Raw genomic sequence first — 25,260 nt, 5'->3', positions numbered from 1 at the left:
TACCTACAGTAAGCAAATTTTGGATACTTCCCTAAGATTTCGGGCAGCCCATCATTATGAATGAAGTACTTACGTGATTATGTGCCTCTGTAATCCTTTACACCACCGCCCACGGGATGGGTATGGGGTGCACAATAAAGAAAGAAATTGAATTGCTCAATAAGCCACAATGTACCACAAACAAGGAGCAACAGTTACAAGCTCAACAAGCCACAATGTAACACAAACAAGGAGCAACGTTTACAAGCTCAACAAGCCACAATGTAACACAAACAAGGAGCAACAGTTACAAGCTCAACAAGCCACAATGTAACACAAACAAGGAGCAACAGTTACAAGCTCAACAAGCCACAATGTAACACAAACAAGGAGCAACGTTTACAAGCTCAACAAGCCACAATGTAACACAAACAAGGAGCAACAGTTACAAGCTCAACAAGCCACAATGTAACACAAACATGGAGCAACAGTTACAAGCTCAACAAGACACAATGTAACACAAACAAGGAGCAACAGTTACAAGCTCAACAAGACACAATGTAACACAAACACGGAGCAACAGTTACAAGCTCAACAAGCCACAATGTAACACAAACAAGGAGCAACAGTTACAAGCTCAACAAGCCACAATGTAACACAAACAAGGAGCAACAGTTACAAGCTCAACAAGCCACAATGTAACACAAACATGGAGCAACAGTTACAAGCTCAACAAGCCACAATGTAACACAAACACGGAGCAACAGTTACAAGGTCAATAAGCCACAATGTAACACAAACAAGGAGCAACAGTTACAAGCTCAACAAGCCACAATGTAACACAAACAAGGAGCAACAGTTACAAGCTCAACAAGCCACAATGTAACACAAACAAGGAGCAACGTTTACAAGCTCAACAAGCCACAATGTAACACATTGTGGTTTGGTGAGATCCCAACGACAGAAACAACATGACTACCATTATCATAATAGAGAGAGCAGCTTCAGTTGCCTGCAGGAATGGATCCAGACTCTTAATCATGGGCGATTTCAACCATGGAAAGATAGACTGGGCGAACAGGAACCCACATGGAGATGAAGACACATGGAGATCTAAACTTTTGGAAGTGAGTACAAGGAACTTTCTGAGCCAACATGTCAAGGGGCCCACAAGAATGAGAGGAAATGATGAACCAGCTAGACTCGACCTGATTTTCACCTTAAATGACTTAGAAGTAAGGGAAGTCAAATATGAAGCCCCCATAGGAATGAGTGACCCACTGTGTATTGTTGTTTGAGTATCTGGTAGAAGTAGGGATAACCTATCCAAGGATGGGATTAGAAGGAAAAAGACTAAATTACCGAAGAGGAAAATATGACGAGATGAGGAACTTCCTAATAGAAATACTATGGGCAACAGAACTCGGAGAAAAGACTGTACAGGATATGATGGATTATGTCACTCAGAAGTGTCAGGAGGCTGCAGATAGGTTTATCCCAGTCCGAAAAGTGAAAAATGAAAAGCAACAGAAGACTCCGTGGTTCAACCAGGAATGTGCAGCAGCAAAGCAATTGAGTAAAAGAACATGGCGAAACTACAGGAATAACAGAACACCAGAGAGCAGGGAGAAATACCAGAGGGCTAGAAATAAGTACATCAGAGTGAGAAGAGAAGTAGAGAGACAGTGAAAATGACATCGCGAGTAAAGCTAAGACCCAACCAAAACTGTTCCACAGCCACATCAAGAGGAAAACCGCAGTGAAGGAACAAGTAAAAAAAAAATAAAATAAAATGTTTATTTAGGTAAGGTACATACATACAATAAACTTTTACAAAGATTGGCTGACTTATAGGTATAGCTAGTACATACAATGCCTAAAGCCACTATTACGCAAAGCGTTTCGGGCATGATAAACTTAAATGACAAGCTTAATACTAATTGAGCATAATGAGTAGAATGAAAACATAGATGAAAAAGCAGCACAAATACAATTATGTCGACAAACAGCGCTCTTTAAAAAAAACAGACATTGGTTGACAATAGAAGGGTAAGGTAGGTTACAGGGAATTTATTAGGTATAGCTTCGTTTTTATCTTAAACTGGTTGAGAGAGGTACAGTCTTTAACATGGTTGGGAAGGTCATTCCACATTCTGGGCCCCTTGATTTGTAGAGCATTTCTAGTTTGATTAAGTCGTACTCTAGGAATATCAAAACTGTATTTATTTCTGGTGTGATGCTCATGGGTTCTGATACAACCTTCTATGAAGCTTTTGAGATCAGGATTGGCATTATAGTTTAGCGTTTTATATATGTATAATACACATGAGAGAATGTGCAGTGACTTAATGTCTAACATATTCAGAGATTTAAGTAGGGGTACCGAGTGATGTCTGGGGCCAGAATTGGATATTGTCCTAATAGCAGCTTTGTGTTGAGTAATTAGAGGACGTAAGTGATTTTGGGTAGTAGAGCCCCAAGCACAAATACCATAGTTGAGATATGGATCGATAAGGGAGTAATAGAGAGTCACCAGGGCAGGGCGTGGTACATAATATCTGATCTTAGAAAGAATGCCCACAGTTTTTGAAACTTTTTTTGATATGTTTAGAATGTGTCCCTGGAAATTAAGCTTGTGGTCAATGAGAATGCCAAGGAATTTGCCATCTAATTTGTTACAAATTTGGGTATTGTTTATTTTGAGATTTATTTGATTAGAGGATTTATTGCCAAACAGAATATAGAAAGTTTTGTCAATGTTAAGGGTGAGTTTGTTGGCAGTTAGCCAAAGATGGACTTTATTTAGCTCAGTATTTACTGTGGCATTTAGAGCAAGGGGGTCAGGACTGGAGTAAATGAAGGTTGTGTCGTCAGCAAATAGAATTGGTTTGAGGTGTTGGGAGGCATTTGGAAGGTCATTAATGTAGATGAGAAAGAGGAGAGGGCCAAGTATGCTGCCCTAAGGAACACCAATGTTGATGGGTAGGGTGGGAGAAATTGTATTATTCACAGAAACATATTGGAGCCTGTCAGTAAGGTAGGATTTGAGGTATTGTAGGGAGTGTCCTCTGACTCCATAATGATGTAATTTATGAAGAAGGTTTTGGTGGTTGACAGTATCAAAAGCTTTACGCAGGTCCACAAATAACCCAACAGGGAACTCATTTTTATCAAGAGCTGTATGAATCGAGTTAAGCATACTAATAAATGCATCGTTAGTGCTTTTTTTTGGGTCTGAAGCCATATTGGCAAGGTCTAAGTATATTGAGTTTGGCTAGATATGAGTAAAGCTGCTTATAGATTAGCTTTTCAAAAATTTTTGACAAGTTTGGCAGGATAGATATAGGTCTGTAGTTGTTAACATCTGTGAGATCACCACATTTATGGACAGGCGTTACTCTCGCTTTTTTTAGAATATCTGGAAAGCTTTGGAGTTCAAGTGACTTGTTGAAGAGCAAAGCAATAGCAGGGGCTAAAGATCTGGAGGCTTTTTTGTAAATTAAAGTTGGTATCTCCTCAAGGGCACTAGACTTGGTTTTAAGGGAAAGGATTATCTCATTGACGTCAGTGGAGTTAATAGGCTTTAGGTACAGAGACTGTGGATAGTTACCTGTAAGATAGTCCTTAATGTCAATACTGGAAGATGGAATATCATTTGCAAGGGATGACCCAATGGAAGAGAAGAACCTATTGAACTCAATAGCAGAATCAGAGGCTGAAAGCTGACCATCGTTATTAGACAGGTTTGTTATTTAAAGACTTCTTTGATCCCAATATATGTGAAATTGTGCTCCAAGTTTGTTTAATGTTGCTCTTTATTTGGGTAAATTTATCTTCGTAGTATTTAGTTTTGGCTCGTCTAATTATCTTAGATAGCAATAATGAGTAATTCTTTGAGAATTCTTTGGAGACAATTCCTAACCTATACTTCTTCTCAAGGTCATGTTTTTTATTAATAGATTTAAGTATTCCCTTTGTAAGCCAGGGATTGTTAAGCCTTTTGGTTGTGACTTGTTTTGTAAGCATAGGACAGTGAGTGTTATATAGGCTAAGAGTTTTTTGAAGAAAAGATTGCACTGCTAGGTTGATGTCCGCTATGTTACCTAACTCGGACTCCCAGTTGACATTATCAGCAGCAGTTATAAAATTGTCTATAGCAGTTTCATTGTGCAGTCTAAAACGTATCTCTCTTGACTCTAGAGGTGGTTTGCTAATGTTAGTTAAGAGAAATGTGGGGTAATGGTCTGTACTGCTATCGGGGATTATACCTGAAGTAAGCGGAGAGGTTATGTTTGTCCAGATGTGATCTAGAGTCGTGGCAGTGCTATCAGTGATTCTAGTAGGTCTAGTGATTAAGGGTATGATGAAGCAGGAATTCATACAGTTGAGGAAGCTAACAGCATTAGGGTGTTCAGGCTCGCAGAGGTCAATATTAAAGTCCCCTGCGATAATTAGATGGTTTTTGTTCAGTCTGTTATCAAGTATTAGATTTCTAAGGTTTGAGTTGAATTCGGACACATCAGTGTTGGGAATTCTATAGACTGCACCCACAGACAGGACAGACTCGGCACCCTTGACTCTGAAGCTGGCGAAGATATACTCCCCATAGCAGTCTCTAGTTCTAATTTCTTTTAAGCATGTTAGTTCTTGGTGGTAGTAAAGAGCAGTGCCACCACCTCTCTGAAGTTGACGACAGTTGTGAATTGCTGAGTAGTTAGGCATGTTAAAGAGTTGAGTAGTATCCTCTTTCAACCATGTTTCAGTAAGTATAATAAAAGAGAATTTGTTGTCAATAGTTTCAATCAAGGCACTAACATCATCGAAGTGTTTACCTAGGGATCTAACGTTCAAGTTGATTACAGAGATATTGTGATTATGTGTTAATACATTGTTTACATCATGTGCTGCAAAATATCTGCAATTTAGATCATTAAAGTGATTATTGTCATAGATAGTGGATAAGAGGTTAAGTTCTGGGTCTATACTTGTCTGCATAAAAAAGCTGATTGCAGGAAAAACAAGGAAAGAAAGGCAAATTACAAGGTAGAAATAAGCTATAAAATAGGGAAAAATATGTACACAATACTGTACAAAACAAACACAAAATGAACAACAAAAGAAAAAAAGTTAGCTTACAAGGGGCTTACAGGGGTACAATGGAGTAAGGGAGTATGGCTAGGCTAGGCAACCTAGGTAATAAATGAGATTAAAGAAAAAACATATAAACATGGACTATACAAAACAAAAGATATAGAGGATAACAAAAGGATAAAGTGATGAAACTGAGAAAAAGGGAGAACAGATGCACAAAGAACGACAAAGAGGTGTGTGAAGAACTCAACAAGAGATTCCAGGAGGTCTTCACAATAGAACAAGGAGAGGCCCCTGCACTAAATGAGGAGGCAAACCGAACAACCTTGGAGGAAATTTACCTCACCAGTGATGAGGTCAAAAGGAATCTGCTGGAGCTGAATGTGTCAAAGGCTGTTGGGCCTGACAGAATCTCACCATGGATTCTAAAAGAAGGTGCAGAAGCACTAAGCGTGCCACTCTCTATGGTGTACAACTGGAAACGGGAGACCTTCCGGAAAGCTGGAAGACAGCTAATGTAGTCCCAGTTTACAAAAAGGGTGACAGGCAAGAGGCACTAAACTACAGGCCAGTTTCCCTAACTTGTATACCATGTAAGGTGATGGAGAAGATTGTGAAGAAAAGGCTCGTAGAGCATCTGGAGGGAAACAGCTTTGTAACACACCACCAGCATGGGTTCAGAGATGGTAAATCGTGCCTCACAAGCCTCATAGAATTCTATGACCAAGCAACACAAATTAGGCAGGAAAGATAAGGGTGGGCAGACTGCATTTTCTTGGACTGTTAGAAAGCCTTTGACACAGTACTTCATAAAAGGCTGTTACAAAAGTTGGAGCAGCAGGCAGGAGTAAAAGGTAAGGTGCTCCAGTGGATAAGGGAGTATCTGAGCAATATGAAACAGCGAGTAACGGTGAGGGGGTAGGCATCAGAGTGGCGAGATGTCACCAGCGGGGTTCCACAGGGCTCTGTACTCGGTCCCATCCTGTTTCTAGTATATGTAAACGACCTTCCAGAGGGTATAGGCTCATTCCTCTCAATGTTTGCTGACGATGCAAAAATTATGAGAAGAATCAAAACAGATGAAGATAGACAGAGACTACAGGACGACCTGGACAAACTGGAGGAATGGTCTAGAAAATGGCTGCTAAAGTTCAACTCAGGAAAGTGTAAAGTAATGAAATTAGGCGAAGGGAGCAGAAGGCTGAACACAAGGTACCATCTGGGAGGTGAAATCCTACAAGAGTCAAATAGAGAGAAAGATCTGGGGGTCGATATCACACCGAACCTGTCCCCAGAGGTCCACATTAAAAGGATATCATCGGCGGCATATGCTAGACTGGCCAATATAAGAACAGCCTTTAGAAACTTGTGTAAGGAATTGTTCAGGACCCTGTATACCACTTATGTAAGACCAATCCTGGAGTATGCAGTTCCAGCCTGGAGTTCATACCTAGTTAAACACAAGACGAAGTTAGAGAAGATTCAGAGGTATGCCACCAGACTGGTCCCGGAACTGAGAGGAATGAGTTACGAGGAAAGGCTAAGGGAGCTGAACCTCACAACCCTGGAAAACAGAAGAGTAAGGGGAGACATGATAACCACCTACAAAATTCTCAGGGGAGTTGACAGGGTGGACAAAGACAAACTCTTTAGCGCGGGTGGAACACGAACAAGGGGACACAGGTGGAAACTTAGTGTTTCCCAGATGAGCCACAGAGACGTTAGAAAGATTTTTTTTCAGTGTCAGGGTAGTTAACAAATGGAATGCATTAAGTAGTGTTGTGGTGGAGGCTGACTCTATACACAGTTTCAAATGTAGATATGATAGAGCCCAGTAGGCTCAGAAATCTGTACACCAGTTGATTGACAGTTGAGAGGCGGGACCAAAGAGCAAGAGCTCAACCCCCGCAAACACAACTAGGTGAGTACATTCACGGAACAACGGTTACAAGCTCAACAAGCCACAATGTAACACAAACACGGAGCAACAGTTACAAGCTCAACAAGTCACAATGTAGGACTGAGAACAGGAAATGGTTTTTCACTCACAGGGTTATAAGCCCATAGAACAGCCTGCTCGTCGAAGTGGTATATGCCAAAACTGTTAAATTTTTAAATCCAAGTGGAAAAATTCATCAGGGCAACTTTGTTAGAAACCGCAGGGTCTCCTCTCCTCGTCAAGGCCACTGGAGTGCTAGTGGCCTTCAGGTAAATTTAGATAAACAATTAGTGCCATGAGGTTGGTTAGTTAAATTTGGGCTTGTAGCCCCTTCAAGCCTTGGTTGCGTTGAACAAGTGTGCAATGAAATAATAAATAGTTTATACAAGTTTATACATAAACAACTTAAGCAAAACAGCTACATAGCTCGTGAAATATAATAGTAGTAATATAGTGATTATTGATATAGTATTGACTAGCTGAAGCGGTATAGAAAGTATTGTCAAATTAAGAAGAATGATTATGTTGCATATCCGGACGCTCCAGTTGGCGCGAACTTTTTGTGTTGGTGAGTGTTTGTTTACATCTGGTTGGACTCTCGCGCTCCCGCCTGTGTTGTTGCCCAAATTTTTTCCTAAAAACTATCATTATGGGAATATTGGGGCTCGCCAAGCTTATTGCAGATGTTGCACCGTCGGCTGTGAAGGAAAATGAGATGAAAAACTTCTTCGGTGAGTTAATAAATAACATTTTTTTAGTAATTCATTGTGTTGGGGGGTTTTGCAGCCAGAGTGTGTTCATACACGTTAGATTAAATTGGTTAAAATAAAAGGGTCTCTCTATCTTGAATTTACCTGAGGGCCACTAACACTCCAGTGGCCCTCGATTAGGACAGGAAGCTGGCTGCTTGTCAAAGGCCCCCCCCCCCTCCCCCTTTTGTCCTTGATGATTTTGGATTATAACATTCAGCAGTGTTTTGGCATTTACGGCTTTGGCGGGTAGGCGGTTCTACGGATTTACAACCCTATGGATGAAGTATCTCCTGTTTTCTGTCCTATATTGTGGCTTGTTGTGCTTGAAGCTATTGCCCCCTTTATTGTGTTACATCTGTCCCGGGGGTGGTGACCCTTTCATCATATGAAGACCATATTTTACTTAACAAAGGTTTCACAAGGCCACACACACTATGTCATGTGCTGTTTATATTGAATTACTCTGTCAAAAACTGTGTTACTTAAATTTAAATTGCTTTCTATTAGGTAGGTGTAACGTGTGTTTGCATATACAAGTTTGGGTGTTAAGGTTCAAAGAGTTTAGTTATTTTTTATGTTATTCAATATAGCCTTGGTTACAGCAGTTAGTAGAAGTGAGGCCTGGAGTACAGAGAACAGAGCTTGAGCGAGGCCGGGGATATAGAGCTCAAAATGCGGGATGAGAGCAGGAAGCTTGAGTACGACCAAAATCCGACTGTCTGCTCTGTGACGAGGCTGTAGTGTCTTGCGAGGGGAGGAACTAAACTCGTCGAGTGTTACATAGGTTTTGGTGAATGTCGATGATGTTGAAGATCCGGAGTATCTCTAGAGCGCCTGTAACTGAATCACTATTCAAGTTAGACTGATGACAGTCCGTGATTTGTCGACTTATATTACAACCTAGTTGGTCGACTTGCCAAGCAGACCAACTTGTTACTTAATAATTTTATAATTAATAATAATAATTTTAATAATTCTACTTAATTTAATAATTCTAGAGCAAGTTACCTCTCAGCTGGCCTGATTGGTCCTGTACCCTTTGGAAGAAATATTAATTGTAATTAATGCATATGGGATTAGTGTAGAACATCTTGATATGTGGAATCCTTAGGGATAGATTATGTGAAATTAACAGGCACATCTAACTGCGTGCACTGAAACTTCTGAGAAATTGGAGCAGTTATATTATAAAAAAGATCATCAAGGCAAAGGGGGGGACCTTTGACAAGCTGCCAGCTTCCTGTCCTTGTCGTGGCCACCAGTTTTTATTTACCCTTCACAGGCAAATTAATATAGTTGCTGCAGATGCACTGAGGACTATGAAATGCTGCAGGTTCCCCATCCCTAATTAACCTATCTTTGGTATTGCCAAATTGTACACAAGATGTCTTGACAAAGCTTATTTTATGTCTGCCTAAACAGTATGTATCGTTAGTTTAGAGTGTATGCCCGAAACGCTTTGCGTAATAGTGGCTTTAGGCATTGTATGTACTAGCTATACCTATAAGTTAAACAATCCTTGTAAATATTTATTGTATGTATGTACCTTACCTAAATAAAATTGTATTGTATTGTATTGTATTGTATAGTATTAGATTAGGACGTGTTAGGCTCAGGTTAGTTTGGATTTGGTAGGTTTTAATTAAATTGTGTTTATGAAACGTCTAGGGAATTATGTGTCTTGTATCCATGTAATCCTTCCCTAACCTGACCTGGCCTTGTGTAATGAAAATTAAGTACTTACATATAAATATGTACACAAACACACACACACACACATATATATATATATATATATATATATATATATATATATATATATATATATATATATATATATATATATATATATATATATATATATATATATTATATATATATTATTAAATATGACCGAAAAAGTAAGATTAATAATTCTAACACGAATTTTCTCAATCTTTCGTACATTACGCTTCACTGTTGGAGGTAAATCAAAAATCACTTCTCCAAAATTCATTTTTATTTCTAGTCTGACGCGACACGGGCGCGTTTCGTAAAACTTATTACATTTTCAAAGACTTCACAAATACACAACTGATTAGAACTTACGTCTCTCTGATATTATATCTACATTTGAGTGAGGTGGGAAGGGTGATGTGGCATTAACACAAGACAGAACAGGAGGGGATATTAATAGGGTATTAAAAGTATCAACACAAGACAGAACAGAAACAATGGGTATTGAATAGAAGTGTTTGTAGAAAGCCTATTGGTCCATATTTCTTGATGCTTCTATATTGGAGCGGAGTCTTGAGGTGGGTAGAATATAGTTGTGCAATAATTGGCTGTTGATTGCTGGTGTTGACTTCTTGATGTGTAGTGCCTCGCAAACGTCAAGCCGCCTGCTATCGCTGTATCTATCGATGATTTCTGTGTTGTTTACTAGGATTTCTCTGGCGATGGTTTGGTTATGGGAAGAGATTATATGTTCCTTAATGGAGCCCTGTTGCTTATGCATCGTTAAACGCCTAGAAAGAGATGTTGTTGTCTTGCCTATATACTGGGTTTTTTGGAGCTTACAGTCCCCAAGTGGGCATTTGAAGGCATAGACGACGTTAGTCTCTTTTAAAGCGTTCTGTTTTGTGTCTGGAGAGTTTCTCATGAGTAGGCTGGCCGTTTTTCTGGTTTTATAGTAAATCGTCAGTTGTATCCTCTGATTTTTGTCTGTAGGGATAACGTTTCTATTAACAATATCTTTCAGGACCCTTTCCTCCGTTTTATGAGCTGTGGAAAAGAAGTTCCTGTAAAATAGTCTAATAGGGGGTATAGGTGTTGTGTTAGTTGTCTCTTCAGAGGTTGCATGGCTTTTCACTTCCCTTCTTATGATGTCTTCGATGAAACCATTGGAGAAGCCGTTATTGACTAGGACCTGCCTTACCCTACAGAGTTCTTCGTCGACTTGCTTCCATTCTGAGCTGTGGCTGAGAGCACGGTCGACGTATGCGTTAACAACACTCCTCTTGTACCTGTCGGGGCAGTCGCTGTTGGCATTTAGGCACATTCCTATGTTTGTTTCCTTAGTGTAGACTGCAGTGTGGAAACCTCCGCCCTTTTCCATGACTGTTACATCTAGAAAAGGCAGCTTCCCATCCTTTTCCGTCTCGTAAGTGAAACGCAGCACGGAACTCTGCTCGAATGCCTCCTTCAGCTCCTGCAGATGTCTGACATCAGGTACCTGTGTAAAAATGTCGTCAACATACCTGCAGTATATGGCCGGTTTCAAGTTCATGTCGACTAAGACTTTTTGCTCGATGGTACCCATGTAGAAGTTTGCAAACAGGACACCTAGGGGAGAACCCATGGCGACCCCATCTACTTGCTTATACATGTGCCCATCCGGGCTCAAGAAGGGTGCCTCTTTAGTACAAGCTTGGAGTAGTTTCCTCAGAATACTTTCTGGCATGTCAAGAGGAGTACAGGCTGGATCACGATACACTCTGTCGGCTATCATTCCGATTGTCTCGTCCACAGGTACGTTGGTAAACAGCGATTCTACGTCCAACGAGGCTCTTATCCCTGTGGCCCGTGTGCCCCGCAGTAAGTCCACAAATTCCTTTGGAGACTTCAGGCTGAAGGCGCAAGGAACATAAGGAGTCAGCAGGCCGTTGAGTCGCTTCGCCAGTCTGTACGTGGGTGTGGGTATCTGGCTAATGATTGGCCGAAGTGGGTTTCAAGGCTTGTGCGTCTTGACATTTCCATACGCATATCCAGGTTTATATTCCCCAATGATCTTTGGCAGGTGGAGTCCGGAACTGATCGAAACTGTGAACGCCAAGAAATCCGGACTCCACCTGCCAAAGATCATTGGGGAATATAAACCTGGATATGCGTATGGAAATGTCAAGACGCACAAGCCTGGAAACCCACTTCGGCCAATCATTAGCCAGATACCCACACCCACGTACAGACTGGCGAAGCGACTCAACGGCCTGCTGACTCCTTATGTTCCTTGCGCCTTCAGCCTGAAGTCTCCAAAGGAATTTGTGGACTTACTGCGGGGCACACGGGCCACAGGGATAAGAGCCTCGTTGGACGTAGAATCGCTGTTTACCAACGTACCTGTGGACGAGACAATCGGAATGATAGCCGACAGAGTGTATCGTGATCCAGCCTGTACTCCTCTTGACATGCCAGAAAGTATTCTGAGGAAACTACTCCAAGCTTGTACTAAAGAGGCACCCTTCTTGAGCCCGGATGGGCACATGTATAAGCAAGTAGATGGGGTCGCCATGGGTTCTCCCCTAGGTGTCCTGTTTGCAAACTTCTACATGGGTACCATCGAGCAAAAAGTCTTAGTCGACATGAACTTGAAACCGGCCATATACTGCAGGTATGTTGACGACATTTTTACACAGGTACCTGATGTCAGACATCTGCAGGAGCTGAAGGAGGCATTTGAGCAGAGTTCCGTGCTGCGTTTCACTTACGAGACGGAAAAGGATGGGAAGCTGCCTATTCTAGATGTAACAGTCATGGAAAAGGGCGGAGGTTTCCACACTGCAGTCTACACTAAGGAAACAAACATAGGAATGTGCCTAAATGCCAACAGCGACTGCCCCGACAGGTACAAGAGGAGTGTTGTTAACGCATACGTCGACCGTGCTCTCAGCCACAGCTCAGAATGGAAGCAAGTCGACGAAGAACTCTGTAGGGTAAGGCAGGTCCTAGTCAATAACGGCTTCTCCAATGGTTTCATCGAAGACATCATAAGAAGGAAAGTGAAAAGCCATGCAACCTCTGAAGAGACAACTAACACAACACCTATACCCCCTATTAGACTATTTTACAGGAACTTCTTTTCCATAGCTCATAAAACAGAGGAAAGGGTCCTGAAAGATATTGTTAATAGAAACGTTATCCCTACAGACAAAAATCAGAGGATACAACTGACGATTTACTATAAAACCAGAAAAACGGCCAGCCTACTCATGAGAAACTCTCCAGACACAAAACAGAACGCTTTAAAAGAGACTAACGTCGTCTATGCCTTCAAATGCCCACTTGGGGACTGTAAGCTCCAAAAAACCCAGTATATAGGCAAGACAACAACATCTCTTTCTAGGCGTTTAACGATGCATAAGCAACAGGGCTCCATTAAGGAACATATAATCTCTTCCCATAACCAAACCATCGCCAGAGAAATCCTAGTAAACAACACAGAAATCATCGATAGATACAGCGATAGCAGGCGGCTTGACGTTTGCGAGGCACTACACATCAAGAAGTCAACACCAGCAATCAACAGCCAATTATTGCACAACTATATTCTACCCACCTCAAGACTCCGCTCCAATATAGAAGCATCAAGAAATATGGACCAATAGGCTTTCTACAAACACTTCTATTCAATACCCATTGTTTCTGTTCTGTCTTGTGTTGATACTTTTAATACCCTATTAATATCCCCTCCTGTTCTGTCTTGTGTTAATGCCACATCACCCTTCCCACCTCACTCAAATGTAGATATAATATCAGAGAGATGTAAGTTCTAATCAGTTGTGTATTTGTGAAGTCTTTGAAAATGTAATAAGTTTTACGAAACGCGCCCGTGTCGCGTCAGACTAGAAATAAAAATGAATTTTGGAGAAGTGATTTTTGATTTACCTCCAACAGTGAAGCGTAATGTACGAAAGATTGAGAAAATTCGTGTTAGAATTATTAATCTTACTTTTTCGGTCATATTTAATAATATATGTCTACAGGAAAGACTGCTACCAAAATATACTAATATATTATATATATATATATATATATATATATATATATATATATATATATATATATATATATATATATATATATATATATATATGACAATGTCAGACCACGGAGGAAAAATGAAACAGGAAATTTCCTTAAGTACTTTCCTTCTGAAGATGTATTTAATATACAAAAGTACTTAAGGAAATTTCCTGTTTCATTTTTCCTCCGTGGTCTGACATTGTCACATTCTTAATCACGTGTTTATTTTCGTGATATACACACACACATATATATATAAATATATATATATATATAAATATATATATATATATATATATATATATATATATATATATATATATATATATATAATATATATATATAATTTATTTATTTTAATATATTCTATACTTCTCAAGTTGTCTTTTCAGCTAAAACAATGGGAAGACCTTCGAGAAGCCACTGGCTTTCTATCCCTGTCAGGATCACGCAAATTTGCATATGGACTTTCAGACCTACCCATTATATTCTGTCTATGTTCACTTATCCAGACAACTACATGGGAAGAACCCCTCACTGGATAAGCCAAACATCTGGATAAGTAGAGTTGTTGCCAGGGAAGTCCAATAATGACCATATTCAAAAAGTTTTTGGTACTTCAAGCAACATAATTCAAATTTCTGTACATACTATATTTCAAAAACATAATTTGAAACAGAAACCTCAGCTTAAATTGTTGTAGTTTGGCCTCTTGTGTGATACTGTACATCTAGAAATGTGTAGTTCTTGAAAATTTACGTAACCTAATCTCTGGTTATCTGGATTTCTGTCCACATAGAGGGAAGTATTGGCAGAAAATTATCTAAACTTTATTTACTCTTATGCTAGTCTGCATTATTCGGTCAAACCCAAACATCTTTTGGCTGGATAACCCACACATTTGATTCAGAGGGTTTTGGAGAACCTAGCTCATACAGTACTTTTAAGAGGTTGTCTAGTGTTGGTATATAATACTAGAGATTTTCTGTGAAATGAGAATTGATATGAAATTTGAATTTGTGAAATGAGAATTGATATGAAATTTGAATTTGTGAAATGAGAATTGATATGAAATTTGAATTTGTAAAATGAGAATTTTTTTGTATAAATTGATAAGTGAAATGACTTTCTATGAAGAGAAAAATCTCTTTTTAAGTCCAGTGATGTATGTTAGCTATGTAGTGCTTGAAAGTGTAAATACCTTTGAATTGTATTGCAAAATACAGTACATAATTACAAGCTAATATATTGTATTTCTCTTAAGGTCGTAAGGTGGCAGTGGATGCATCAATGAGTTTGTATCAGTTCCTGGTTGCTGTTCGGCAGGAAGGCAACCAGCTCATGACGGCGGATGGTGAAACCACCAGGTAGTTAAAACATCTGCATCTGAATTGTGGATAATGACAAATTTCATGGAATTCAATCCTAATTGATGGCCATTCCAAGATTTAGACGCATAAATTTATTGTTGTTTTATTAATGATGTACTGCAAGGGTCGGGAATGGGTAAATTACCCCAAATGGGATAAGGTGAAAATGGGTGATAATGATGAGTGAAAAATATATATTAAAAGTATATAAAAATGTTTATTCTATTTTATATCAGGTGAGTTGTGTTTTCTTTAGAAAACTACACTTTATTTTTTATTAAAAAATATTCAACCTATTGCAAAAATGTTTTGTAAAATTTTCAATGATAATTCATATAACGCACAACAAAGTGAAACCATAACTGTTGCGACTAGAGCAAGTACCTTGTTCAAGTCGTAAGTTCAATTTTTATTATGGCAGCACTCCACACACATTATGGCTAATGACAGTTATATTATCTATGAGAGTGTGACAATTGGCAGGGCTTGTCAAATTGCATTACATGTTAATGATGAGTTGAGAACTTAATTATAACTTATCATTTCCTAGGGATATCGACTCAAAGTGCGATAATGTTTTGCTCAACCCCTAGACAGCAGTTATCATATGTTGATTCGTGGTGTAATGCAGTAATCATCATACGACAATTTAAACCATTATTATCTGGGTTTAACATGTATGATGCAAATAATAATAAACTAGGTAAACCAATCATCAATTGAGCCATAATAGTGCATTAAGTGTACTAGAAGACTGCCATCATCTGTGAGTGTCACATTGGTGGTAGGTCCTTTTTTTTTCAATCTATATTCCTGCCCATATGGCGCCTGCTAGGCCCTGTGTCATTCGTGGCGTAATGCAGTAATCGTCATACGACGATTTAAACCATTATTATCTGGGTGTTACATGTATGATGCAAATAATGATAAACTAGGTAAACCAATCATCAATTGAGCCATTATTTATTTATTTATTTATTTATTTATTTATTTATTTATTTATTTATTTATTTATTTATTTATATATGCAGGTACATTGGAAATGTGAGGATACATAATATGGTAATTACAGTCTTGTAAAGCCACTAGTACGCGCAGCATTTCGGGCAGGTCCTTAATCTAAGAAAATTTTAATTTTAATACTTGCAAAATTTATAGACAAAAAAAATGATAACAGTTACATGGAATGAAAAAAAGAAGATGAGAGAAAATTGTAGGTACAGTATATTAAAGCACATAGGTAGCTAAGATTGATTGCAATGACAGCTTGAATGGTAGTTGACAAAAATTGGTAGGCACAATACAGCAGAAACAATAATAAGATTGATTGCAATGACAGCTTGAATGGTAGTTGACAAAAATTGGTAGTCACAATACAGCATATGGCTAGTACATAAAAGAAGACAGCAGTGAACACAATGATAAGGTTGTTTGATACTACATAAAAATTAGGAGATTGGGTAACACTAGGTACAGTGCAAATTTAAAGCTCAGTGTAGGAAACTAAGATGATGAAATTAGGTACTTTCTGGGGGGAGCCCCGTCGGCTCCCCGGAGCTATCCCAGGCTGATATGCTAATGTCAGACTTTGGCATCAGTCATGTGTATGGAGTTCTTAGGCCTACCGGGGACCACGGCCAGAACCGGGCCCCCTCAGAGAGGCAAGGGGAGCAATGGCCTATAGAAGCCCCCGTGTAGTTGGAAGCATTCTATGTCTGCCATCGACCGGAACAGGCACCCAGAAAGGTAAGCGCCCCAAAACAAACCCCTATTCTGGTTAAAATTGCTACCAAAAACCGAACTAGTGGATAGAACTCCCCAACCGAAAACAAGCAAACTAGTGTGACGTCACACACTGCCGTGCCGCTGTCTGCGCAGCTCCCCCCTCCCCGGGAGGGGGGAAGGGGGAGCCCCAGACCCCCCGCGCCGGCTACCCACACCTCAGTTCTTGAGGCTGATGCTATAGGCGATGGTCGTGTGCTCTGGCTCCGGTGTCGCTACTGCACTGTGCTTTGCGTGTGGTGTTAGTTTTGTGGGTGCGAGAGCCAGGAGTTATCTTCAGTACTCGGGCTGCATGCGCCTAGGGCTGCCTTCCCTAGGTGCCCTGTAAGTACTGCCCTTGGGGCTTGGGGCCACCTTCCACAGGCTCCTCGGGGTCTGCCTCTGCTGGTCCGTTTTACCTTTCGGTTTTTCGGCCGCCTGTTGGGCTCTTGGGTGTTCTGTTCTCCCTTGTTACCGGCAGGTAAGAGGCAGTTTGCACTGGTAAGGGGCGCAGGGTGCTGCTCAGCTTGTATTTCCCGACATCACGGCCGGCTCTGTTCCTTGGGGTTCACTGTCCTCTTGCGGGGTTTTGTTTTTCTTTTTGTTTTTGCCTGGTGGGGGGTTCTGTCATTTTATTCAGTTTGTTTTTGCCCTTCTACTGTTCTCCTCGGTGGCGCCCCCTGCTAGGTCCCCGTGAGTGTACACGTCCCTGGGATTCAGCTTTAGAAGTTTGCTTGGTAGTTTTGGGCGCCGGTTTGCAGCACCCTGCCTGGGACTACCTGAGCGCGAGTCCTCTTAAAGTAAACGCTCAGGACCCTGGGAATCCCCTAGGGGGTCACCCTTGTCTCAGGGTGACCCTCATTGTTTTTGCCTCTGCCACGCTGCCTGTTGGGTCGGTGATACTTTCGACCCTGAGTCCTGTGAGTGTTGCTGCTTGCTTGTGACTCAATTTACCCAATCCTCTGATGATTCTATTCGGGTACAGGCGGCACGTGCGTTGCAGTCTAGGTTTCGTCTGTTGCAACGCGCTCAGTTGGTTGCTTCCCCGGATGTCCCGGGGCTGCCCCACTTTGCTTTTCGAGACCCGGACTTGGGGGTGGGGGTCGCTTCGATCCTGGTTCAGTCCGCACCTCCTCGTCCTTCCCCTTCTGTTCGTTCTGGTCCCCCGCCCCTGCTTCCGGCCCCGAAGCGTCTGAGGGTTTCGGGGTCGGAGCAGGGGTTACTTGATCTCGAGACTCGGGCAGCTTCGGGGGTTGCCCCTTCCGGGGGGGCGGCAGAGGCATTCGAGTCTTGTCTCCCGGCCGAAGCTTCAGGGTCTGACCAGTGGGCCCCCCTTCCTCCAGCTTTTCCGGCTGCTCCGTCCTTGTCTTGTGGGGTCGGGGCTTGGGGAGAGGACTCGGCCTCGGGTCCTGTGGTGACGGACCTCGAGGCTGGGGAGGGGCTGACTTGGGGACCTTGGGCCCCGCTGGACCCCGCCTGGGTTTTTCTTCCCACTGAGCGGGGCTTATTGTTACAAGGAGTGGGGTTTTCTTTTCCCCCCTCTGCGTACGAGTTGGATTTGGTGTCGGCCCCTCCCCGGGTTCGGTTCCGCGTTCCCCCGGGTACGTCGGTTCCGTCCTTCCGGAGGTTTTCGGCTTATCGCATCCAACCTGGTGTGGTGCGAGCGGCCTTTGCAGCTTACCTCCTGCGTGACCCGGATTATGCCTCGGAAATGGATCCGTCCACGTTCAGGTTTGGGACTTCGTTCCCTTTCTGGCTCCGTTACGAGGTTCCGGAGTCGTCCTGGCTAGCAGACTGCCCCTTGTTTGGTCTGGATTCCTGGCATTCCTTCTGTCATTCCCGCACGCTGGAGTGGCGGAGTTCCACGGTGCTTCAGGATTTCCTGGGGGGGTGAACTTGAGTACCTGAATGAGTGCTTGTTTGCCCCTGCCCTTCCCCGCAATGTAGGCGTTATTCAGCTCCATGTGCAGGTTCCCTCCCTTTCGGCGGCGCTCGTTGCGGAGGACTTGCGCGCCCGGGGCCTTTTGTGTTCGGCCTTGTGGTTCTTTTCCCTCCTGGAGCTGTCTTCGGATTGGCTCATGGAGGATGTGGGGACGCTTGGGTCCGTCCCGGGGTCCGGCACCTTGTCCTCGGCTGCGCGTTCGTCGGCTGCCTTGTTGAAGCTGTTCACGCCGATTTTGCGGGATGCGGTTTCTCTGTTCTATGCTTCCCGTCTCGCGTGTCGGCAGGCGGTGCTGGGTTCCTCCGTGGAATCTGCTTGGGCTCTGGCTCTTAGGCGTTCTTCACCTTTTTGTCCTCTCCTGTTTGGGGAGTCGGCCGTGGCGCAGTTTATTCAGGCTGCATTGGCGGCTTGTCGTCCGATGTCGGACTTGTTGGTTTTCCGGGGGTCCCGGGGTGGGTCTTCCCGGAAAGATCGTGCCAGGGCTCGGGGTTCCTCTCGTCGTGGTAGGCCTCTGGTGTCAGGTTTGGGGTTGGCTCCTCCTGCGGACCCTCCCTCGTCTGGTCGGCGCGGTGTTCGCGCTGTGCGGGGTTCTGGGTCTCGTAAGGGTCGCCGGCCCTTTCGCGGTTTGCCCCCTGGACGGGGCGATGGGGGGGCGGCTTGCGCTGTTCGCGGGGGTTCGATGCGGTCCTTGTCTCTTTGGGGTTGGTCGCTTCGGGTGACTCGTCTGCTGAGTTCTCGGGGTTTGGCTCTCCTGGGGGTTCACGTACGAGGCGTGTCCAACGTCTTGGCCGACGCCCTGTCTCGCTTCGTTCCCCTCTCCACGGAGTGGACGGTCGACGACGAGTCCTTCCGTTGGCTTTGCCTGACGTTCGGGCACCCCGAAGTGGACCTCTTCGCGTCGGCGTGGTCGCGGCGTCTTCCCGTTTATGCGGCGCCCTTCCCCGATTGCGAGGCCGTCGGGGTCGATGCCTTTCGGCTAGACTGGTCGAGGTGGGGGTTCTTGTACCTCTTTCCCCCGGTTCGGCTGTTGCTCCAGGTCCTGACTCGCTTAGAGACTTACCGGGGGAGAGTTGTCCTTCTGGCCCCTTGGTGGCCGGCCCAGCCTTGGTTTCAGGTGCTGGTTGCTCGGTGTCCGAACCCGAGGGTTTTCCCGCGGCTCCGCCTCTTTCAGCAGATCGGGCTGGTACGTCACGTAGCTGGTTCGATCTTCTCCTCGAGTCTTCGCATATGGTTTTTTTGACTCGAGTCTATCATCATCTCTATGGTGATCAGGTGGCCTCCTTGTTGGTGTCCCACCTGAGGGCTTCTTCTCGGCGGCAGTATGAAGTTTCCTGGTGGTCCTTCCGTTTCTTTTTGCGTCTTCGTCGTGTTAGCTCCTTGTCTGTTTGGGTGGTCTTGTCCTTCCTCTCGTGGTTGTTTCAGGACCGTCATCTTATGCCTAACACTGTCGCTTCGTATCGTGCGGCGCTGGCGGAGCCGCTTCAGCTTGCTTTCGGTATTGATGTTACGTCTGCGCCGTTTCGCAAGCTGTCTCGTGCATTGTTTCACCTCCGGCCTGCTCATGCGTCGCCTGAGCCGTCCTGGTCTTTGGACAGAGTGCTCGCTTTCCTTTCATCTCCTCGTTTCGTTGTGGCCCCTTCGGTCCAGGATTGTTTTTCCAAGGCACTTTTCTTGCTGGCTTTGGCCTCTGGGGGTCGGGTAGGGGAGCTTCATGCTCTCCTCCGGCGCAGGGATTTCTGCTCTTTTGGTCGTGGTGATTGTTTTGTTCGTTTGCAGCCGTCTCCTTCTTTTCTGGCGAAGAATGAGACTGCTGCGTTCCGGAGAGTTCCATGGGTGGTTGATGCTTGGTTGGTCAGGCCGGGGGTGCATCATGTTTTGTGTCCGGTTGCGGCGCTTCGCCGTTATTTGCGCGCCACAGCTTCTGTGTCCGGGGACGCGCTGTGGGTTGATCCGGTTTTCCTTTTTCCCTGTTCGCGGGTTCGGGTCTCTCAGGTCGTCCGCAGGGTTATTAGGTCCAGCCAGCCTGCGGTCTATCCCCGTGCCCATGACGTTCGTAAGTTCGCGGCTCTTGCTGCCGTCTTTGGGAATATGTCTTGGTCTGATATTCGGGCGCGGGGATTTTGGCGGTCGAACAGGGTCCTGGCTGCTCGTTACCTTGTGAATGTCCCTGGGCCTCGTCGGGCCTGTGTTGCTTTGGGTCGGCGGTTGCAGCCAGTTGTCTTGGCTTCGAGTTGAGGGGTGAGCGACGACCGCCTCCCGGGTAAGTCCCTCTTTTTCTGTCTGTGGGTAGTTAGCTCCGGGGAGCCGACGGGGCTCCCCCCAGAAAACCAGCGTTGAATGTAATGAAACGCCATTTTCTGGGTGAGTCCCGGAGGCTCCCCGGCATCCCTCCCTCCCTCCGGTCGGCGGTTTTTCGCGTTTTTGACATCCAGCCTCAAGAACTGAGGTGTGGGTAGCCGGCGCGGGGGGTCTGGGGCTCCCCCTTCCCCCTCCCGGGGAGGGGGAAGCTGCGCAGACAGCGGCGCGGCAATGTGTGACGTCACACTAGTTTGCTTGTTTTCGGTTGGGGAGTTCTATCCACTAGTTCGGTTTTTGGTAGCAATTTTAACCAGAATAGGGGTTTGTTTTGGGGCGCTTACCTTTCTGGGTGCCTGTTCCGGTTGATGGCAGACATAGAATGCTTCCAACTACACGGGGGCTTCTATAGGCCATTGCTCCCCTTGCCTCTCTGAGGGGGCCCGGTTCTGGCCGTGGTCCCCGGTAGGCCTAAGAACTCCATACACATGACTGATGCCAAAGTCTGACATTAGCATATCAGCCTGGGATAGCTCCGGGGAGCCTCCGGGGCTCACCCAGAAAATGGCGTTTCATTACATTCAACGCTGGTTTTTTGGTTTTGCTTTTAAATAAGGCAAAAGTTTTACAGTTTTTCAATTCACTAGGGAGTGAGTTCCATAGACTAGGTCCCTTAATTTGCATAGAGTGTTTACACAGATTAAGTTTGACCCTGGGGATATCAAAGAGATATTTATTTCTGGTGTGGTGATAATGGGTCCTATTACATCTGTCCAGGGAGAGTTTCAGAGCATGGTTTGCATTTAAGAACAGGGTTTTGTAAATGTAGTTGACACAAGAGAATGTGTGGAGGGAGTTAATATTTAGCAAGTTTAGGGATTTAAACAAGGGAGCTGAGTGTTGTCTGAAAGCAGAGTTAGTTATTATTCTGATAGCAGATTTTTGCTGCGTGATGATGGGCTTAAGGTGGTTTGCAGTGGTAGACCCCCATGCACAGATACCATAATTAAGACAGGGGTAGATTAGTGCATAATATAGTGAGAGGAGAGCAGAGTTGGAACATAATATCTGATTTTGGAGAGTGTACCAACTGTCTTAGAGACTTTCTTAGTTATGTGTTGAATGTGGGTGCTGAAGTTGTCTAGGAATAGGCCAAGAAACTTGCCATCATTTTTATTACTGATGTTAATGTTGTCTATCTGTAGCTGAATTGCATTTGATGATTTGCTTCCAAATAAGATGTAGTAAGTCTTTTCGATGTTTAATGTTAGTTTGTTCATTGACATCCATAAGTGTACTTTTTTTAATTCATTATTCACAACATTATTTAGTGTATGTGGGTTGAGGTCTGAATAGATAAGGGTAGTATCGTCAGCAAACAATATAGGTTTGAGAATATTAGAGACATTAGGCAGATCATTTATATATATAAGAAATAGAAGAGGTCCTAAGATACTGCCCTGTGGCACTCCAATGGTAATTGGTAGAGTGGAAGAAGTTGTATCATTGATGGTTACATATTGGTGTCTGTCACTAAGATAGGATCGGATGTAGTCAAGGGCAAGGCCTCGGATTCTATAATGCTGGAGTTTAAGTAAGAAGTAGTTGTGATTAACAGTATCAAAGGCTTTTCTTAGGTCAATGAAGAGTCCAATCGGAAACTCATTTTTGTCAAGGGCTGAGTAGATAACGTCAAGGAGACTAATGATTGCATCGTTGGTGCTTTTTTGGGACCGGGAGCCAAACTGGCAGGGGCTGAGTATGTTGAATTTTATGAGCTCTAGGAATAGAGCTGTTTGTAAATAATTTTTTCAAATATTTTTGATAGAATGGGTAGATTTGATATTGGTCTATAATTGTTTATGTCCGCCGGATTGCCTCCTTTATGGACTGGCGTTACTCTTGCTTTTTTGAGGATATAGATTTGTTGAACAGTAATGCTATGGGTGGGGCAAGGGCATGGGAGGCTCTCTTGTACACAATGGACGAAATTTCACTGGTGTTCCCTGCATTGGTTTTTAAAGAGTGTATGATGGACACAACATCTGCCGGGCTGATTGGTGAATGGAGAAGAGAGTTTGGATAGCTGCCTGAGAGATATGTGTTAATATGTGTCTGAGTCTGTGGGATTTTACTGGCAAGATTAGCACCAACCGATGAAAAGAAACTATTAAATTCATTTGCCATTTCTAAATCAGTTGACGGTATATCCCCATCCTTGTAGAGTTTTATTTGGTTATGTGAGTGTTGTTTAGTTCCTAGGATACTAGAGATTGTTTTCCAAGTGCTTTTCATGTTGCCTTTTGCTTCATTGAATCTATTCACATAATATGCAAGTTTTGCCTTTCTTATGATACTGGTAAGCATTGATGAGTACCTTTTAGCTACTTTCTTTGAAACTAGGCCAATCCTAAGTTTCTTTTCATATTCATGTTTCTTGTTGATTGAGTTGAGAATGCCACTTGTGAGCCATGGATTGTTTAATCTTTTGTCAGTTACTTGCTTGGTAAGAAGGGGACAATAAAGGTTGTAGAGGCTTAGAGTTTTGGAGAGGAAGAGGTTAGCTAATGAATTTATATTCTGGGTATTATTGAATTCAGAATCCCAGTTAATATTGTGAAGTGCATCTGTAAGATTGCCTAAAGCTGATTCACTGTGTAGCCTAAATGAAAGTTTCTTGCTTTTTGGTGGTGTTATGTCCATGTTCGCTATGAGAAAGGTAGGATAGTGGTCAGTTGTTCTGTCGTAGATTATACCAGATACAAGGGGAGCTGTTATGTTTGTCCATATGTGGTCCAAGGTAGTGGCTGATGTTTGAGTGACTCGGGTAGGTTTGGTGATTGTGGGGATTAGCATACAGGAGTTCATGCTGTTAAGGAAATAGTCAACTTGAGAGCAGTTTTGTTGACCCAGGTCAATATTAAAGTCTCCTCCCAGAATGAAGTGGTTTTTGTTGAGATTGTTGTTTATAATAAGATTCCTTAGGTTGTCTGAGAAAGAAGCTATGTTAGTATTGGGAAATCTATAGATGGCTCCAATAGTCAAAGAGGATTTAAGGGATTTAATTGTAAACTGAGCAAAAGTATATTCACAGTAGTCATCTCTGTCACTAATAACACTGTTGCAGATAAATGTATCTCGGTAATATATAGCTGTGCCACCACCTTTTTTATTAGGCCTACAGTTATGAATGGCTTTATAACCAGCTAAGTTGTAGAGTTGGGTATAGTCTTTATTTAGCAAAGTTTCTGTTAAAATAATAAACGATAAGTTAGTACCTAGTGCTGTGAGTAATGCATTTAAATCGTCAAAATGTTTACCAAGTGATCTAACATTTTGGTTGTAAACTGATAGACAGGTGCTATTTTGGAGTTTGTTTTTAGCCTAGTGTGCTGTGAAATACTTGCAATAATGATGATCAATGTGCTGGTTGGTGTAGATATGAGACAGAAGATTTTGATCAGGATCAATATCAGTGTGCATAGAGATACAGAGGGATCACGATACAAGATACAGGCATACCTCAGTTTAAGAGTTTAATTGGTTCCTGGAGACACCTCGTATTCCGAAAACTCGCATTCCGAAGCTAATTTCCCCATAAGAAATAAAGGGAAATGAATTAATCCGTTCCTGACTACCCCAAAAACCCCACATCAAACTAAATTTTTATACCTAATTCATCTAAATAAACCTACAAAACTATGTTCAAGTTATTACTTACCTTGCTGTTGAATGCTGTTGGCGTATGGAAGAAGGTGAGGAGGTGGGAGAAAGAGAGGAGTTACTGTTTGGAAGGGGAATCCCCTTCCATTATCACATCAGGCAGTGAGGACTTCACTGGTATGCACACACTGCCACATTTTGCCTGCATACCACTAGGACTTGCTTGTTTTACTAAGAATTTGTCTAATGACACTTGTTTTTCCCTACATTTTAACACTTGTCTGTAGTAAGACATCACATTATCATTTAAAAGGTCAATGCAACGGCCTGCTACAGCTTTATCTGGGTGAGTTTTTTCAATAAAACTTTGCAGTTCTTCCCATACTTCACACATTTTCTTAATCAAGAAGGGACATCCTCTACTGCCTCTACTCACAGCTATTTTCTTAGGTTGAACCTTACCAATGGCTTTCTTGAGACCCATGGCAAGATATATAATGACAACTTTTATGCTCAAATGGCCAAAAAAACGATAAAAAACTGTAAATCCTTGTGAAGAATTCAGGTGGGATAGTCACTGGACACGAGACACTGGTAAACTGAGGCGCGATCGCCATGCCACCACGCGCCAGTCGGCCTGTACACGTATCAACAAACTCGCGTCCCGAGGTAACCCTCGCCTTCCGA

At 43.0% G+C, this 25,260-nt stretch overlaps 1 protein-coding gene across 1 annotated transcript in view; it reads left to right on the top strand.

Annotated features, from left to right (window-relative positions):
- Positions 1–7,566: 7,566 nt before the first annotated feature.
- The window catches only part of LOC123747155 (flap endonuclease 1), a 134,820-nt gene continuing 117,126 nt past the window's right edge, over positions 7,567–25,260 (top strand). Inside the window, exons 1-2 of the mRNA XM_045729175.2 lie at positions 7,567–7,740; positions 14,807–14,909. Coding sequence (XP_045585131.1) covers positions 7,659–7,740; positions 14,807–14,909 — 185 coding nt within the window. The 5' untranslated portion in view covers positions 7,567–7,658. The remainder of the gene's footprint in view (positions 7,741–14,806; positions 14,910–25,260) is intronic.

Source organism: Procambarus clarkii, chromosome 77, assembly GCF_040958095.1.
Source record: "Procambarus clarkii isolate CNS0578487 chromosome 77, FALCON_Pclarkii_2.0, whole genome shotgun sequence".
Classification (NCBI taxonomy): Eukaryota; Metazoa; Arthropoda; class Malacostraca; order Decapoda; family Cambaridae; genus Procambarus; species Procambarus clarkii.
The sequence above is the reverse complement of the archived record's forward strand: the minus strand, read 5'-3'. Positions and strand labels throughout refer to the sequence as shown.